Source organism: Myxocyprinus asiaticus, chromosome 10, assembly GCF_019703515.2.
Source record: "Myxocyprinus asiaticus isolate MX2 ecotype Aquarium Trade chromosome 10, UBuf_Myxa_2, whole genome shotgun sequence".
In the NCBI taxonomy this organism is placed as follows: Eukaryota; Metazoa; Chordata; class Actinopteri; order Cypriniformes; family Catostomidae; genus Myxocyprinus; species Myxocyprinus asiaticus.
In genome coordinates this window covers 40451435-40466677 of record NC_059353.1, presented here as the reverse complement: position 1 = coordinate 40466677, position 15243 = coordinate 40451435, and the positions used below count along the sequence as shown (strand labels likewise).

Genomic DNA, 15243 nt, shown 5'->3' with positions numbered 1-15243 from the left:
GAGAGGGCATCTTATTTTTGAATATACATATGGGTGAGAGACAGACAGAGAGAGAGAGAGAGAGAGAGAGAATGAAAGAACCAGAGAACGAGAGGTAGAAGTTATTATTCAGGCTTTTCTAAGAGCTAAACAGATTACCCCACATATCTGCTTTAATAAAGTTGCTGTCTCTTGACAGTGATAGACACTGCCTTGTTTTGATAGAATTTGAATTGACAGCTGTGCTTGGTTGAATATTCAGCATGAAAAATGCATCATTGTCTTTTCTGAAATGGTGAACAATACCGGTGCACTGTTCTTTTGTTAAAACTTTGAGCGATACTCATGACAAGACAATCAAGAACCTTGAGGAATGGAGGGTGTTATCTGATTAATTTACAAAACATGGTTTTCTCTGAATGCTTGAAGATTATGCAATAAAATTCCACAGAAGTTGCCTAGATATAAGTTCCTATCAAAGGTGTATGTAATGTTATTTTGCTTATGTTGTCTATTAAAAAAATGTAAGGGAATAGTTTACCCAAAACTATTATTATATTCCTTCTTTCGTGAAACACAAAAGATGTTAGACAGAATGTCTGGGCTGCTCTTTTCTATACAGCAAAAGTGGATGGTTTATATACTGCTGAGCTCCAGATCAGACAAAAAAAGCACAATAAAAATATCATAAAAGTAGTCCATATGACTCCAGAACTATGAACTATGTCTTTTAAAGCCATACAACAGATTTGTGTTACAGACAGACCGAAATTTAAGTTGCTATTTACTGAAAATCTTCCCCTCCATCTCTCAAATCTTCCATTAAAATATTGAGCCTTTAGAAACTTTGCACCAGGTTTGATGTTATTGACAGCAAACACCATTGGCTTAATCAGTGACATGGAGTAAATAATGACAGAAATTTCATTTTTTGGTTGAACTATTCCTTTAAGCCATTCCCTCTAAAGCCACTGGTTTCAATCCGTTTTGTCATATCTTTATTTTCTCACCCTCTCTCACAGGTACTCCCCTCCCTGGTGGTCCCAGGCAAACAGACAGGATCGTTCGGAGCTCACTAGCCTTTATGCCTGGGATCTGAACTCACCCTATAGCTCCAGCCTCTTGCTTGCAGCTGAGCAGTTTCTGGGGTTGCGGTGGTGAAGGTGCTCCCTTCCACATCTGCTGGGGAACTCTGTAGGTGAAACACCTACTGTGGGTAAGTTACAGAGGTCTTAGAGAATAAAACACAAGAGCAGAAAAGGAACCACTAACCCCGAGTTCCCCAACCTAACTGCCTAAAATGCATAATTTTACCACTTAATTTACTGCAATTCAGTTCAAATATTGTTCTTGTATATTTTTAAACTCCCTTTATGTTTTCTTCCTATGTACAGTGGCCTCAAATAGAATTTAGACACTTGAGCCACACTTTAAATATATGAATGTCCTTACAAAATGTAATACAATATCAAAACAAGTTGCATCTGCAAACAAATGATTCTAGATCATTCCTCAGAACTAACTACATATTTCTTGCCCTTTTTGCAATTACTTTTAACCAAACTGGTCTTAAAGTAATTTTAGTGGACTCTTCAAGTTCACATGTGTCCTAGCAGAGTAATCACATGTGTAGTTCCTCACATTAACTATGGACATGTTTCACTAACATTTGACATCTGAAAAGCTCATGAAAATTCACAAAATCTTAAAAGTCATGGAAATTTCTACAGTGTATTAATTGTTTTCTAGTTACACTCTGTTCTAAAATAATGAATCACCTAAACGATGCTCTTGATTAGTGGTTATGTAGAGTAGAATTTGCTCACAAGCCATAGTGATGTCTGATTTTGTGAGCGAATTCTTGTTTTGAGATGGTTCTTTGCAGTTCTTTGTTTGAAATGGTTCACATAGATAGATTGAAAGATATATATGTTGTTAATATGATATATAAGAGAGGAGTGGAAAGGTGAAGGAGGGATGCTGAAAGAGAGGAGTGAAGTAACTGGCTGTTGTTTATTCTCTAAGGGTTTCGATTGACAGGATTATATGAACATGCTCTTCCTGAAATTTCTTTGGAACATAAAAATCAAGACATGTATTGGATGAGCTGTTACCATACTCAAGAAGAGATGCAATGGAATCTATTGTGTTGCTCTAAATCCCATGGCTCCTTCAGTCAACCTCAGACTGGTGGACATGACATTTAATAAGCCACATAACTGCCCGGGTCAGGCTGGGTTACACATGGGTCAACTTGCATCACTATGATCTTACAATTGGAGTCTTTAATTTAGAAGTCTCTCATTCGCTCTGGTGACTGATTGCTCTGCCCCATTTCACCTCAGAAATACCCCTATGCGTCTGTAAGATTCAGATCTCAGCGGGGCTCCTCCCACTCCTGCCGAGCCAAGTAAATACAGTCCTCGGGAAGAACGCCACGGCAGTGGCTGAGGAAATGCCAATGTGGCCCACACCAAAGGTTACCCTGTCTGTTTCTCTTAATTGGATCAGCTATCAAGGGCCACTGTGCCCTTTGTTTCCCATTCACAGCTTGACCTCAGTGTTTGCTTTTTAATTCAAAGAGATCTAACTGGACGCTAGTGAGTGATGGTGCCTAATTTGCACAAATTCAGAGCAAAAAATGATTAAAAATGAATGCCTGCTACAGGCTGCTAGTAATGAATTGCTTCAGCTTGTTTCTGTTTTCAATAAGGGTCTCCTTTGATAGGTGGTAATCACTGTTGGGTAAGTTATTCAAAAACAACAATTCACTACACATTACTTATTACTTCTCTAAACTTGTAATCAGATTACTTTACTGATTACAAGTTCTGTCAGTCGATTAAAAGTTTGACGATTAATCACATAATTTTTCTTAGTTAATCACAATTAATTGCAGATTTTCAAAGTGCTGATATTTGACTCGAAATATACTACTTTTCCTTTCAAAATGCATTTATTTCCTTCTTTGGAAAAAAAAACAATATGTAACAATATAATGCTTTATTAATATTTTCCAAAGAAAGCCTTCCACAGATTAAAGACAGAAATGAACTAAAATAGCACCAATTAAATTAACATTAAATGTTTCCCAAAGTCTAAGTGGGAGTTTGACTAATTGAAAGAACTAGTCCCCACAGAGGTTGCATATTCAATGCAATGAGCATTACATCTCTTTAACTCTTATCCTCCACAATATTAATCAGCTGGCAGACTGTGGCTATTCACTTTGTTACAGAAATTGTGAAGATGCATTCATTTTTCACGTCGGGGCCAGCATCATGCCCAATTTTTGATGCTCCAAAAAGCACAGACAGTCAGCAGTAACTTCATCCATATGGCTCCAGTGGTTAAATAAATGTCTTATAAAGCAATATGATCGCTTTGGTGTGAAAATGATCAATATTTAAGTAATTTTTACGTAATTAATCACGTCTGGTAGGCAGCATTATGCGTGTTCATGAGAGGGCTGAGGTTACAAGGTCTTTCCAGCAATGACATGGAAACGTTCCATTCGTTGCAGCAGACGCTCTCAACCTCTGTTAGCATTACCTGGCATTGCCTACATGTGCACTGTACATCTCCTGAGCTCTCTGTCTCTCTGAGGCATATTGGTCCAGCCTCTTCCATCTTCATGTGCTCCTGGTCAGAGTACTCAGGTTCAAATACACTATATTGCCAAAAGTATTCATTCACCCATCCTAATAATTGAATTCAGGTGTTCCAATCACTTCCAGGGCCACAGGTGTATAAAATGAAGCACCTAGGCATGCAGACTGCTTCTACAAACATTTGTGAAAGAATGGGCCACTCTCAGGAGCTCAGTGAATTCCAGTGTGGTACTGTGATAGGATGCCACCTGTGCAACAAGTCCAGTCGTGAAATTTCCTTGCTACTAAATATTCCACAGTCAACTGTCAGTGGTATTATAACAAAGTGGAAGCGATTGGGAATGACAGCAACTCAGCCACAAAGTGGTAGGCCACGTAAAATGACAGAGCGGGGTCAGCGGATGCTGAGGTGCATAGTGCGCAGAGGTCGCCAAATTTCTGCAGAGTCAATCGCCTACAGACCTCCAAAGTTCATGTGGCCTTCAGATTAGCTCAAGAACAGTGCATAGGGAGCTTCATGGAATGGGTTTCCATGGCCGAGCAGCTGCATCCAAGCCATACATCACCAAGTGCAATGCAAAGCGTCGGATGCAGTGGTATAAAGCACGCCGCCACTGGACTCTAGAGCAGTGGAGACGCATTCTCTGGAGTGACGAATCACGCTTCTCCATCTGGCAATCTGATGGATGAGTCTGGGTTTGGCAGTTGCCAGGAGAACGGTACTTGTCTGACTGCATTGTGCCAACTGTGAAGTTTGGTGGTGGGGGGATTATTTTGTGGGGTTGTTTTTCAGGAGCTGGGCTTGGCCCCTTAGTTCCAGTGAAAGGAACTCTGAATGCTTCAGCATACCAAGAGATTTTGGACAATTCCATGCTCCCAACTTTGTGGGAACAGTTTGGGGATGGCCCCTTCCTGTTCCAACATGACTGCACACCAGTGCACAAAGCAAGGTCCATAAAGACATGGATGAGCGAGTTTGGTGTGGAAGAACTTGACTGGCCTGCACAGAGTCCTGACCTCAACCCGATAGAGCACCTTTGGGATGAATTAGAGCGAAGACTGCGAGCCAGGCCTTCTCGTCCAACATCAGTGTCTGACCTCACAAATGCGCTTCTGGAAGAATGGTCAAAAATTCCCATAAACACACTCCTAAACCTTGTGGAAAGCCTTCCCAGAAGAGTTGAAGCTGTTATAGCTGCAAAGGGTGGGCCGACGTCATATTAAACCCTATGGATTAAGAATGGGATGTCACTTAAGTTCATATGCGTCTAAAGGCAGATGAGCGAATACATTTGGCAATATAGTGTACATATGACTGTGCAAAAACTTGTGTATCCTCTTCTCCTCTTAAATCAAAATCTTCTGACATCTTTGTTTAAATTTGCTTCAATTGGTTTATGCTGTTCGGTCTGTACAGCTTTCCTCCTACTCAGCTTTCCTCCTTCTCGCATGAACATGCCAACACGAATACATCACACAAGAGACCGCGTGACCTCTGCCCTCTCGTGAACGTGCATATCGCTGCTTAACGGAAGCGATGATTTATAGTTAAAAAGTACTTAAATATTGATATTTTTTGCACCAAAAGCAATCGTATCGCTTTATAAGACATTCATTTAACTACTGGAGTTGTATGGATGATGTTAATGCTGATCGTTTGTGCTTTTTGGAGCCTCAAAAATTGTGTTACCAACCACATCCATTATAAGGACCTACTGAGCTGAGATATTTTTCTATTTTTCTCCAAATGTGTTCTGCTGAAGAAAGGAGGTCATATACATCTGGGACGGCATGGTGAGTAAATGATGAGTGAATTTTAATTTTTGGGTGAACTATCCCTTTAAGACTTAGTGTGCTTCTGTGGTAATTAAAATGTTAATTATTAAGGCTGAAAAATACTTGATTTCAGTCACAAGTTCCATCTAGGCTTGTTTTGTACAACAAATAGCGATAAGAGCTCCTTTCCATGTCACTTTATCACTGACACTGAATCCCTGCTATGTGTTTGTGGTGTGTGCATCAGTGAAATGACTCTGGGCGGACACATCGCAAAGGTTCCAACCTTCCAACCAATGTTTATGCTGGTTTATGCTGTATTAATGGTAAATGTGTTAAACACGATTAAAAAAAATTAAAGCATTAAACTTTCTTAATTAATCGCATGTGTTAATGCATTAATATTGACAACTTTACTGAATACTTAATGGAAAAACATAATTGCATTACTTATTACATTTTAAGGTAACTTTGTTAAACCCCTACTAACACAACAAATTCAGTGTCTATATTTCCACCACGTCCATTGACATACGAAAGTCATACACTCAGAAAAGTAATTTCTCTCTGAAGAAATGCAAAAAATATGTTTGTAATTGATGCTTAAAATGCATTCGATGTAAATTCCAATGTAAACATTTCAGTAACATGTGTAACCCAAGTAATGTAATTCCAATTCAAAGTCAGTAAATGTAATCTGACTACAATAATTTAAAATGTATTATTTGACTAAAAAAGTCATTTTATTACAGTGACCATTTACTTTTTAATAGCATTACACCTACCACTATTGGTAATCAATACCATCAAATAATAGTTTAAAAGGTTTTAAGGTAGAGAAATGTCCTTTTCTGGCAGGGACACTAAGGTTGGAGAGAATGTGCAGGTGAGATGCTGTATTGATGGACTTGATCTTTTCATCAAACAGGCTTCCATGAGCAAATACGTCTAGCTGAAACATGTGCTTGCATCAAAACACTGGGCTAATCTCCTTCTAATGGACATGGATTACGTGTTAGATTTTAAAATCACAGAAACCCTAGTTAAAAATAAAATGCTTGACTTTGACACTCTTTCCCTAATACTAATTATGCGATTCAAACTTATCCTTCTTGTTAGCCACCTAAATGTTCCTCAGATGTTGGTGCCTACAGTAAGTGCTTTTCCTTTGTTAGTCTTTATCTTTTTAAGCAATAAAAAACAAAGAAGAGAGCTGTTGTTCTGAAAATCAGCATGGCTGTGATTCAGCTCTACGCTGAAAAAATTTGCTTTATGTGGCAACGTATAAATTAATTGGTCAAAAATATGATTTAACATTACTGAATCAACCTGAATACATTAGGTTACACCAACAAACCAGTTTTAAGGGTTAGGTCAGGTAGAAATACAGTAGTTCCTTAAGGCAAAAATTACAGGATACCACTTTACAGTGTAGCCACGAGAAGTTGGCCAGCCTTATGTTGACACAACAGAACAGATGAGTGATAATATATCAGATGCTGCTGGAAAGGTAATTCATCACTCTGTGTGAGACTGAATTACACAGACTCTTCACCCCACTGCAATCCTCAAATTAAACATTGTTTTAAAAGGCCAGAAATGACATTATCTCAAGATTATACTCAATGAATCAGACCAGACCTGGTCTGATTCATTGAATATAATCTTGAGATAATGTCATTTCTGGACTATTTAGGCAGCCTGCCTACTAACAATAAATGTATTGCAAAGATTATTTGCTTACATTATCCACCTTTTTCCTACGTCCCATGATGCTTAGCGTGTAATGTGGCCGTTACTTCCGTTGTCAAGTAAACACAGCTGTTGTTGCGGCGTTCGTCCATTCATTCTTTCATTGCAGTGTTGGGATTTTGAGGAGAGCATGTCTGATTTCATGAGGACATACAGTACATCATTTACTATATCAGTGTGTTACTGAACGATAATAAACTGCAAAACAACGTCATAAAGACAAAGAAAGCATGAACAACACCGGCACGCTGTTTCTCCCAGATGAAGTTGAGATTTGAGCAAAATTATCGATTGTTTTAGTGGAGTACTTGTGTTAGTTCAGCTTCAGATGTGTGTACTTGTACTTGTCACCCTGCATGTTAAAATCAGACAGACACACTGAGGAAGAGCCAGGAAGTTCTCATACTTGGGTATGTTATCGATTTTTCAAGTTTTCCAATTGGATGCTAATTTCCTTTTAAATCCACATGTAAGTTTAAACTTTTGTTCGGCAGGTGATTGACTGGTGAGAGGTGGTGCTTCGCTGCTGTCCGGGACTCAGGATGCCGTTTTAAACCTCAAATGCGATGTGGTTTTTGACTACCTCTGTATGTGTTTTTGTGATCCAATCCAAAATATTTTGCACCCTTTTACAACTATATTTAGCGCTGACCATTTGCGATCATTAAAGCCTTAAAGCCTTGTAGTCCATGTAGATTCAAGACACAGGCATGCAATCCAAATGAATCAAAATACAAACAAAGTTAATGGAATAAACATAATTACCAATGCGGCCAGTGAAGTCTCCATAATCAATATATCCTTGTTATCTTAAATATATTTTTAGAAATAAGATTTTGCTCTGTGTCAATACAAATTAATGCTCATATTTTAATTAATATTACAAAGAAATCAATTGATTAAAAAATGCTGAATAGAACTACATTTGTTCAGAGGTAAGGTTAATAGCTGCAGTGTTGTCCAGAAGGATGAAATCCATAAATGGTGGTAACAAGTGCTGAAAACAATCTTGTACGGTAGAGCCCAAAGACTAATTTTGTGTGTGATGATTTATTGCTTTGCCCTTTGATGATATCTAAAACGTACATTTCAGATTGCAGTAGTTGAAGCAGCCCACTTTAACCCCAGAAATTAGCTTTGTCTGGGTAAATGTAGCAGGCCAAATCACCACAGCAATGATGTGATTGTTTGAGGGCATTTGTTGGGATTTCATCAGTTACTGTTCTTGGGTTGCAGGCAGTGTATAGTTTCAAAGCAATGATATTGTACAGTATGTTATGAACAGAACTCAACAATTTGTGTGATTTAGGGAATTCATACTTCACTGAATGGGAGTCTTTATGTGTAAAAAATAAGAGAATGAAAGGTAAAGTGTGTAAGTTCTGCGCCAATAGCAACACCAGCTGGAATTGAAAAAGTAATACGTTTTTAAACAGTTTTCCTGAACGCTCTCCTTGTCTTTCATCACAAACAGATAGAACCACCCCAAACTCACACAACTGGATAAACAAATGTTTCTACAGTGTATTTGGCTGGTCTGGATGCTAAAACAAACAGAGCAATCATTTGAAAGCACCACAGAGCCCCTCTGTTTACAACTTTTTTTTTTTTTAGAAATCAACAACAAATGGTTTATTTATAGTTGGAAAGAGTGAAACATTGAAAAAATTACACACATCACCTTTAAATATGTATTGTAAGAACTGCTATTTGCAACCTACCCAGTGGAAATAGATCAGAGACCTGCTGACATTATATATTATATGTTATGTTGTATATAAATTATATATTATTAGAGAAATACACTATATGGCCAAAAGTTTGTGGACACCCCCTTCTAATTAACAAATCTGGTTACTCCATTAAATCCAGTAAAGAAAAATCTTAATGTTTCTTTATGTAATGGCTTGGGCTTTGTGTGCTTCCAAATTTGTGGCAACTGTTTGGGGATAGCCCTTTTCTGTTCCAGCATGACAATGCCCCTGTGAACAAAGTGAGGTCCATAAAGAAATGGTTTACTGTGTCTGGCGTGGAAGAAATTGACTGGCCTGCACAAAGCCCAGACCTGAACCCCACTGATCACTTTTGGGGTGAACTGGAACAGCAACTGTAAGTCAGGCCCCATCGGCCAACATCAGTTCCTGACCTCACTGATAGCCTTGTGTCTGAATGAGAGCAAATCCCTGCAGCCATGTTACTACATACAGTATAGTGGAGAGCCTTCCCAATAGAGTGGAAGCTGTTATTACAGCGAAGGGGGAAATTGTTTTTGAAATCAAATGTTCATCAAGCACATATGGTGTCCACAAACTTTTGGCCATATAGTGTATGTGAGTAATATTCGGAATCTGCAACTGCTACATAAGTAAACTACTTATCTTATATTAGGACCCTGCTGATTATAGGCAACTTGTTCTTCACCAAAAAGCTCACTAAAACATGTTAGGTCTGAACTGATACCTGCTTAATTTATTTGTTCCATGTCGTACAAATCTCAAATTGGCCAGGTAGGACTTCATGCACAACAGTACTCATGTATATGCCTATGGCTGATGGTTTTTTCAAGAATGCACCATTGCTTTGTTGTATGATTGATTGGTTTGCTTTCTCTCTCCAATCAATATAAATAACCTGAATCTAAAGTCAAGAGAAAATGCACACTGATGCACACTAGTTTTAAATGGATTGCTTTGTCAAGTGGATTGTTTCTGTGGCACAGCTCTAATCAAATTACAGTTGATAGTGATGGATTGGGCTTATCATGATGAGCTAAGAGAGAGAAAAAAAGAACAAAACTGAATCCCACAACATTCCTTATTGCACTCATGCTCAGACTCACCCACCCATGGATAAACACACACACTGAAAGCAGTAAAGCCACCTACAAGTATTCTCTTTCTAAACTCACTTTTTTGTGGATTCTGAAATGTGATGCAAAAATTCAAAAATAGAGTTTTATCAGCAATCATAGACCTAGATTTGTGAAACTCACAGACTTGATTAATCAGTTAAAACAGTATAAAGTACAATCCACGCACAAAAATGATGGAAAGCACATGAATCTTAAGACATATTATGAGTCCCTACGCTGTCCCACTGCACATGGTTGAAATTTCAGCTGGAGAGCAAGAGAAATGCACAGATGTAGCTAATGATACACAACACATGTTCGTATTTTTATCATATAGTCCAACTAACTATTTTGATAATTCGGAGACAGTGTGATCCTACCTTAAATTCCTCTAGGATTTTGTAAGTCTTCCCTTTATATTCACAGAAGTTTTTGACCTCTTTGCATTCGGCGCAACAACCGTTGTGTTCCACCTTAGTGCACTTGGGGTGTATTTTAGGGCACTCGGGTTGGTCGCAAACAGGTCCGTCCTCCGTGCACATGCATGGGCAGTTCGAGTGGCCCGGGAAGAGGCGTTCCCCGAGCTTGTACACAAAGCCACTGTCATCAACGCAGCCTTTCCCTCTGTAGTCATCGAAAATGATGTCATTGTTGGCAGTTCTCTCTGCCTCATCCGTGGCGGGATAGTCCTCAGGGCCGACAGAGGCCGGCGAGACAGCTGCGTTCAGGGCGAGCAGTACGACGCAAATCGCCGGGAGAAAAGGGCCCATCCTTCGCCGCGGCTGTCTTGACGCAGTCAAGGAGAGTGTCTCAGGTCCCTTAAATTGTCTGTCTCCATGCTTTAAATATGACACTGAAACAAATGCAAACAACCCATAGCTTGATAAATGTGCATGTTTTTCTTTGTTTTAGCAGATGTAATAGTAAGATGGTAACACTTTACCTTAGTGTCACAATAGAGTGTAATTACATAAATAGCCTACCTATAATTAGTTTGTAGGGCTGCTTTGTAACACGTGGTTATTGTTAATACTATGGTTCCAAATTATAGCTACATGCAATATGTGGACACTGTAAAGTATTACCATTTAGAGCTTTAGTATGCAGGTTGATGAGTCAGTGCTGGATTGGTTAATGTATATTTTAAAGTAAGACCACATCCAGGCTGGATGTGGTCTTACTTTAAATTATACATCAACCTTACAGTTTTAAACATTTCCTCTCTAACATATTGGAAAATTGCAGCACTTAATATATTCAGTGGATACATTACTTTTATTACACATACTATATAGCTAAATAATATTGGCATATGTACATTTATCGTTAAGCAAGAGGAGGATGGGCTCCCCCAAATGAGTGTGGTTCACCTCAAGATTTATTGCTCTCCACTAACTACAGTCGCCTTTAGCTTGCTTAATGAGGGGCTTAAAGTCACCATGAAATCAAATTAATTAGTCTATATTTATTCCCTTTAAGGTCATCAATATGCTAGTGTACTTCCAAATGCTGACAAAATTAATTTTCAGAAGATATAAGCATTTAAAATCAGCAGTCTCTCTCTTCCGGCTTGACAGACCGAGGCAGAGTCATGACGACACAGATGGCATGAGAAACTTTGTCCAATCAAATGCTTTCTAGAACGAGAACACTTCCTCCCCTAGCATGTCTGGCTGTGTTCTAACTGGCGCTGATCATGCCATGTTGTAGGGTCAATTCCAAACAGATGTAGTTTTGACTTACCATTATCATCTTTCAGCCTTCTGAAACTCTCACAGTTGAGGCTAATTGTCTTCGTATGGAATAGCCAGAGGTGGGTAGTAATGCGCTACATTTACTCCGATACATTTACTTGAGTAACTTTTTAGAGAAAACAAATTACTTTTAGAGTAGGTTTAAAAGTGGGTACTTCTTACTCTCACTCAAGTACACTTCTAATGACATTTTTTTACTTTTACTTCTTTATAATGTGCTGTCGTTACATTACTGGGTATAATTTTAATTAATGCATAATTTATTGAGAGATTATTGAATGGGACTTTTACGAAGTTCACACAGAGGCGCACGCTGCTGTCACAGACTGTCACTCAAGTCATTGGTACTGCAGCATCAAACTCTTCAAAGTGAAACACTTTCTTCGCTCCACACAATGAAAAAAGAATAGTTTCGTCATGCAATGCCTTCATTTAACTCCAAGACAAGCTGATATTTCAAGATTAAAATCAACTTAAGAAAGCACTCTGAGGTAAGTTTTGGCTCTTATGCTAACACGGGCTTTTCTGTGTGAATGGTAATTCTCAGGGTGATTCTGTAACTGGGCACTTATAACATCAGTTTTAAGTGTACATTTTTAAATTAGTGCAGCAATATATAAGTACGCTTTGTCCCACGTCCCGCATGTCATGAGCTGTATTTACGCATTTACAACGCGCCCTCGCGGGGGTACTGGAAACTACTTCAGGCGGATTAACTATAAATCCATGTAAACATCCAAGCTCTGCTGTTCGCGTGATTGACAACTGGAGCGAGGTGCGCGGGGCGCGCGCGTGAGAGATGTGCGGGCGCGAGGCGATCCTATGGCGAAGAGAGTGGCTGTGTCCGAAATCGTTAGTGTGTCCGAATATCTCAGCATTGAGTGAACGAAATGAGTGAGTGAATTCAGACACTGACGTGTACACAAAGCATCGGACCTCTGGGGCTGTCACAGAAACAACATCACATATGAACTTTTAAAATACTTGGGCCTTACTTGTTATTCTTATTAGATAATATATTAATACAATAAATCTTCATTCTGTTTGTGATTTTTAATATATACTGTGTGTTAATATAAAGAGTAAACACATTTGATCAAATAAAGAGTACATTTTAAAATGTATCTGTATGTTTTGCCTCTCTATGTTATTATGTTATTTTAATCAAGTAATGATTTATCAAAAAGTAATTTAATACATTTGGCATGAAACAAAACATTGCAGGAGTGAAGGAAGCAGTAAACTCCCAGCTCGTATGTCTTCCTCATGGTGGATTGTGGGCAATTAACCGTCGTTAGAGTGCATTGTGGGTAATAATGAGTGAACAAAAGTAAGGAACGAGTGGCTCGCTCAGAATTCAGACAGTTCTACAAAATGGTGGACACTCGAAATAGTGCACTATATAGTGGATAGGGGGTGTTTCAGACACAGCGAGTGTTCCATGACCGGGGTTGGTGCCCTACGCACTAGGTTGCGTACTCTGCATTTAGAGAGCGGTGTTTCTGCTGTACAGAACTAATGATCTAAATTCTTTCGACACTGAAAACTGTAACTACACTGAAATAAGAATCTGCGTAGGACTTTAAAAGCTATGAAATAGCGAAAGCAGGCATTAATAAAGCATGACCTTGCTTTGGTTTATATTTCAGCTTTATATATAATGTCCTTGTGGGACATTTTCACCCTCATGCCACCCCAGATGTGTATGACTTTCTTTCATCTGCTGAACTCAAATGAAGATTTTTAGAAGAATTTCTCAGCTCTGTAGGTCCATACAATGCAAGTGAATGGGTGGCAGCATTTTAAAGCTAAGCAAAATCACATAAAGTCAGCATAAAAGTAATCCATAAGACTCCAGTGGTTAAATCAATATCTTCAGAAGCGATGTGATAGGTGTGGATGAGAAACAGAGAAACAGATCACCTTCACATTCTTCTTGTGTTTTTGGTGATTCACATTCTCTGCATATCGCCCCTGCTGTCTAGCAAAAAATGACAAATATTGATCTGTTTCTCACTCAGACCTATCATATCACTTCAGAAGATATGGATTTAACTACTGGAGTCTTATGGATTACTTTTATGCTGACTTTATGTGATTTTTGGAGCATCAAAATATTGGCCTACAGAGCTAAAATATTCTTCTAAAAATCTTGATTTGTGTTCTGCAGAAGAAAGGAAGTCATACACATCTGGGATGGCATGAGGGTGCGTAAATGATGAGAATTTTCATTTTTGGGTAAACTATCCCTTTAAAGTGATAGCTCAGCTATAATTTATTATTCTGTCATCATTTCCCTACCCTCATGTTGTTCCAAACCCATGTGACCTTCTGTATTCTGTGGAACACAAAAGATGTTAGACAGAATGTTAGAGACTGACAGTCTCGGTCTAATATCTACTTCGTGTTGCATGGAGGAAAGAAAGTCATACGGGTTTGGAACAACATGATGGTGAATGATGACAGAATTTCAATTAATAAAAATAATAATTCTGTAATACATGTTAAATGTGTATTGTGTAATGGAATATAGGGGAGTTAATGTCTGTTATGTCATTTGTGAATGTAACGAGTTACTACTTGAGTACTGTTTTAATTAGATACTTTCTTACTCTTACTCAAGTAATTATTTATGTTAGTACTTTTACTTCTACTTGAGTAATGATTTTTTTTTTTAAGTAATTGTACTTTTACTTGAGTAGTTTTTGGCTACTCTACTCACCTCTGGGAATAGGACATAGGAATGATAACTGCTAAATAAGACAATGACCCCGAAGCTGGACAAAAGGAAACTCGCTGGAGTTTATTTATATTTTTCTGCAGACAGAGGTTTCTTGGATATACCGCTCAAAGTGTAAGTGTTCTTTATTCTTTACGCTTAGTGTATTGTGATTCAAAACGAGGACAAATTAGCGTTTCACATTCATCAGTATTTGCATAAGTGCTCCAGCCTTGTCCAAACGTAAACAAAGTACAAATCCCTATATTTTTTTTCTCGCTCAAAAAGCCGTTTCACTTGGAAATATGTCACAATACAGTAATAAAGTCCATCATAACTTTTGTTTCATGGCGACTTTATAGACCACCCCCCCAAAAAAAAACTTGCCCCGCATTTACTCAAAAATAAAAAAGTAAGAATTCTAGATTTAAGTGGGGCACTTAAAATGGAAGTGAATGGGGGACAATCCAAAAATTTTAAAATAGTCACTGTTTCAAAAGTATAGCCACAGAACATAAACAATATGCGTGTTAACTAACCTTTTCTAATGTTATAGCCAATTTTACAACTTCGTTGCCATGACGATGTAGTCAACAAACACTAAAAAAAAAATTAATTACTGTTAAAATGACAATTTAAACAACTTTAGAGCTCAAATAATACATGAGTTTTAAGAGAAGAATTAATGTGTGCTTTTAAAATTATAAGCGTCACATTTATGCCTTTAAACAATTAAAAAATGATCCCTATTCACTTCCATTGTAAGTGCCTCACTGAAGCTTCGATTTTTTTTTTTTTAAA

The 15243-nt window shown here is 38.2% G+C and overlaps 1 protein-coding gene across 1 annotated transcript in view; it reads right to left on the bottom strand.

The window, feature by feature from the left end:
• The window catches only part of LOC127446768 (von Willebrand factor C domain-containing protein 2-like), a 38520-nt gene extending 27751 nt beyond the window's left edge, over nucleotides 1–10769 (bottom strand). The window contains exon 1 of the mRNA XM_051707959.1: nucleotides 10350–10769. Within this exon, the coding sequence (XP_051563919.1) occupies nucleotides 10350–10739 (390 nt within the window). The 5' untranslated portion in view covers nucleotides 10740–10769. The remainder of the gene's footprint in view (nucleotides 1–10349) is intronic.
• Nucleotides 10770–15243: the final 4474 nt, after the last annotated feature.